At 65.6% G+C, this 4,275-nt stretch overlaps 1 protein-coding gene across 1 annotated transcript in view; it reads left to right on the forward strand.

Annotated features, from left to right (window-relative positions):
• The first annotated feature begins 1,339 nt into the window (after nucleotides 1–1,339).
• Nucleotides 1,340–4,275, forward strand: part of POLRMT (RNA polymerase mitochondrial) — a 15,856-nt gene continuing 12,920 nt past the window's right edge. The window contains exons 1-3 of the mRNA XM_026038779.1: nucleotides 1,340–1,382; nucleotides 1,511–2,145; nucleotides 2,606–2,736. Coding sequence (XP_025894564.1) covers nucleotides 1,340–1,382; nucleotides 1,511–2,145; nucleotides 2,606–2,736 — 809 coding nt within the window. The remainder of the gene's footprint in view (nucleotides 1,383–1,510; nucleotides 2,146–2,605; nucleotides 2,737–4,275) is intronic.

Here is a 4,275-nt window from a genome sequence, read left to right on the forward strand (position 1 = left end):
TGCGGGCGGCGCTGCGCGGCGCGGGTGAGCGGGAGCCCCGGGACGGGCCGGCAGCCCCGGGAACGGGCCGAGCAGGAGGGTCCCGCGGCCCTGGCGCCCCCCGCGAGGAGGGAGCTGGCGCTGGGGGCGCTGCTGGGGCCCCGGCCCCGCGGGGACGGGTTGGGGGGTCCTCGGGGAGGGGAGGGGTCCGTCCGCAGCGAGACGGGGCCCGGGCTGGGGGGCTCCTGAGGTCCTGCCCCCCGTGGGGACGGATCTGGGGGGCTCCTGGGGCCCTGCCCCCCGTGGGGACGGGGCTGGGGGGTCTCCTGAGGTCCTGCCCCCCGTGGGGACGGGGCTGGGGGGCTCCTGAGGTCCTGCCCCCCGTGGGGACGGGGCTGGGGGGCTCCTGAGGTCCTGCCCCCTGTGGGGACGGGGCTGGGGGGCTCCTGGGGCCCTGCCCCCCGTGGGGACGGGGCTGGGGGGTCTCCTGGGGCCCTGCCCCCTGTGGGGACGGGGCTGGGGGGGCTCCTGGGGCCCTGCCCCCCGTGGGGACGGGGATGGGGGGCTCCTGAGGTCCTGCCCCCTGTGGGGACGGGGCTGGGGGGGCTCCTGGGGCCCTGCCCCCTGTGGGGACGGGGCTGGGGGCTCCTCGGGGTCCAGGAGCCTCCCTGGAGGGGCCGGGGGTGCCGGGCTCCCGAGTGCACCCTCTGCCCTGGGGCTGCCGCGGGGTGGATCTGGGCCCTGGGGGTCCCGGGCCCTCCGGGAGGTCAGAGCTGAGGGGGTCCCTGTCCCCCCTCGCTCCAGCGGCGCCGCCGGGAGCAGCGCGGGGTCCCGCGGGGGGCGAGCGCGGCCCCCTCACGTCCCGGTGTGCACGTCCCGCCGTGCAGGGGTCCCGTGGAGCCCGCTCCGGGCGTACTCGGCCAGCGCCAAGGAGAAGGCGAGCGGGACCGGCGCCTGCGAGAGGAGCGAGCTGCTGGAAGGTGCGTGGGGAGCGCTCGTCCGGATCCCTCCCTCAGCGCCCAGCGGCTTCCGAGGAGTGTTCCRTGCTGTGTATAAGGAACACACTGCACTGGAAATACCGGCAGTGTGGAAAGGATGTGGGACTTCCCATGGATCCTGCTGCGCCTGTGGCCAGTCCCAGGACCTTTCACAGGGSACATGAGTTGCGCGAGGGCAGGGTGGATCCGAGGGGTGCGGGAAGAGTCTCGTGCGGGTGCCAGGGCCTGGCAGACCAGCCCGGACCCTGCTCTGTTTCTGAGGGGTTGCTCGGGGCACGCGGCGCTTGGAGCTGCCCGTGGAAGCAGCCCGACAGCAGCTGGGCTGTCCTTGCGGTGACACTGGGACGGGCCACAATGTGTACATGGSGTCCACTGCCAAGAGCTGCTTGGTAAATGGAAGAAAGGGTAAATGGAGAGGGTGTGGACCCTCTCTTCCATTCCTTCTATTCCTAAGCACGTTCCTGGGTGCTGTGGGAGGTCCGGGCTGGGTTCCTGTCTCCTGATTTCTGTCCCTGCTCTGTGTTTCCTGGCAGTGCTGAAAGCTCGCGTGAAGCAGCTGCAAGGCGGCGATGCCCCGGAGGTGACAGTGAACAAAGCGGAGCTGGCTCCGCTGGGGAAGGACAAGGGCCGTGTTCCAGGGCCCGGGGCGGCAGCGCCGGGCCCGGCCGGGGAGCAGCCCGTCCCCAGGGGCAAGGAGGAGAGAGCGGCCCGGCCCAGGCCCTGGGCCGAGAAGCTGAAGAAGGAGATGTACGTCAGGCAGCTGAGTGTGGAGAGGAAGTTATCCGCCCAGCTAGCAGAGAAACAGGCCAAGCCGAGGAGCAAGACCAAGGGCAAACCCAAGGAGAGCGCGAGGGCGGCCGCGATGCCCACGTGGAGCCAGAGCCCCGCCGGCCTCAGCGCTGCCTTTGCCCACAAGCCAAGCAAGGCCAGGCCAGCAGAGGCGGAGGGTGCGAAGAAACAGAGGCCGCGGAGTATGCTGGAGGACAAGGAGAGCAGCCAGTACAAGGTGGCTGAGCAGACCATCCTTTCCAACCTCGAGTGCTTGCAGTTCCTGCAGCGGCCAGAGGAGGCTGAGAAGCTCCTTCTCACGTACCACAGGTCCGCTGCGAAGAGGAGGATTTTGAATGTTGCTGCCTACAACATAGTGATGCGGAGCTGGGCGAAAAAGGTAGGGGCTGGAGGCCTGCTGCTCCTGTCCGACTTGCTCCTGGCCCCGTGGCCAAGGCTCCGGGGTGGCAAAGGGCGACCGTGTCCTAGCCCAGGAGGAAGGGCTTGTAGAAAGAGAGGTTGCAGCTCGGAATCCATCCTTGTGACCACACTCACGAGTGTCATGGCACCTGCCTTTGACGGGGCGGGTTTTGGGGCTGGTTTTGGGGCTATTCGGTCACACATCTGATGCTGTCCAGGCTAGGCGGTGGAACACACCAGCCGGAAAAACCAGGTAGAGAGGGATGGAGCTGATTTGGGACCACTGGATCAGGTCACTGGATGCTGTGAAGTGGCTTTGYGAGGAGGAGGGGGTGGAGTCGGGATAGATTTGCTTAAATGTGGAAAGGGAAAAAGGAAAGGGTTGTGATTTAGCACTGTGGGTGTCTGTTTCCATCCCCTTTTCCCTCCCTCATCCGCAGGGCTGTTTGCCCCGCATCGACTGGCTGCTTTCCAAGCTGCAGTCCATCGGCCTCAGGCCCAACCTGGATTCCTAYGCGGCACAGCTGGAGTGCATGGGCCGGGACGGGTCTTCCAGCCAAGCCGTCCGGAGGTAACGCAGCCRCCGCGCCCCACGTGCTGCCTTTGTGCACACCTGGGTATTCCGACCCCTTCTCGTGGGAGCGGGTCAGGCTCCCCCGGGGTCTGTGCTCATCACCCCCAGCTGCTCGCTTGTCCGAGATCCCACGAGGAAAAGGGGTGTGGAAGGTGAGAGGAGCCTTCCTTCAGACACAGCTCCCTGCGCCCCCCTCACAGAGCAGCTCCCTGGGCTGCCCCCAGCCTTTCCCTGMTCCAGTTCCCCTTGGCTCTGCGCTCACGCTCCTAGGCTTTTCCCGCCTCTTGGCCTCCCTCCTGCCCTGCTCTTCTGTTCATTTTTCCAGCATCTTCAAGTAGAATTTGCCCTTCCTGAGAGGCAGAGCCACAAGCAGCCGGTTTTTGCAGGGAGCCAGCTCTCTGAAGGATTGTGACCAGGAGATTTGCCCATTAAACCCTTCGGGGGCATAATGGGCAAAATAAAAATGTCAGCCCCCAAGTGAGAAGCTAAAGGGACCTGTWCCTAACCAGACTGCACCTAAACAGGGCGGTTTCTAGGGTCTGACAGTTTCTAGACATCTCTGAGTGAATATCTCCCAGGTGAGCYGGTTTAGTGCCTGGCGTTGATTTGGGTGTTCGTGGGTCTTGGCACAAGCAGGGCTGTGTGCAAGCAGATGTGCGCAGCTGCGTGGGTTTGTCACCGCGAGCGTCCCCAGGGCGTGCCTGTRCGTGTGCAACCCCAGAAACGTTTCTGGTTGCTGGCACTTGGTGCTTGCGTGTGTGCCCTTGTTTCCCTCCCTCTCTTAAATGTGCACTCCCACTTTGCACAGACAGTTGAGTGTGACAGTCTGGGTGGCAGCGTGGCCTGAGCTTTTGACTGGAGCTGGGGAGACTGGGTTCCCTTCTAGCTCTGCTCCCAGTCTGTGGCATCACTGAATGTGTGGGACCTGCTCATTTTAACTGGGCTGGTGCTGAAGGAGGAGGATTCTGTGAGGCCGGACTGTTCATCCTGCCTGTTCTGAGYGTCCCGAGCGTGGCCAGGGCACAAAGCAGCAGCAGGATTCACAGCGTTTTGCAGCCCTGGCCAAGGGCGCTTCAGTGCCTCCCCAAAGCTGCCAAGACCTCCCTCCCTGCCAGTTCTGCGTCCCGAGTGCGGTGGGTAGCTGGGCTCGGCAGCTGGATCTCTGCCATGGCTGGAGCCGTCCGTCCTCGTCCTCCAAGGTCGCCAGCCTCTAGGCCGGGCCGGCCGGCAGATGGGGCTCAAGTTTTGTCATTCCCACTCCGCTGCATCCCAGGGATCCTGGCTCCCGCTCAGCAGAGAGAGGGAGCTGCAGTCCGGCAGCTTCTCCCCATCCTCGCGGCTGGGAGACCTCGGCACACACGGCAGATCCTGCTTCCCACACAGAGCCCCGGGCTGCGGGAGCCCTGCAGCCTGGCGGTTGCACGAAGGCAGCTCAGGGCCGGCTGCTGTGCGTGGTTGCTGCTGCTGTGCGTGGTTGCTGCTGCTGTGCGTGGTTGCTGCTGCTGTGCGTGGTTGCTGCTGCTGTGCGTGGTTGCT

Source organism: Nothoprocta perdicaria, unplaced genomic scaffold (assembly GCF_003342845.1).
Source record: "Nothoprocta perdicaria isolate Ctin4 unplaced genomic scaffold, notPer1 scaffold_218, whole genome shotgun sequence".
Classification (NCBI taxonomy): domain Eukaryota; kingdom Metazoa; phylum Chordata; class Aves; order Tinamiformes; family Tinamidae; genus Nothoprocta; species Nothoprocta perdicaria.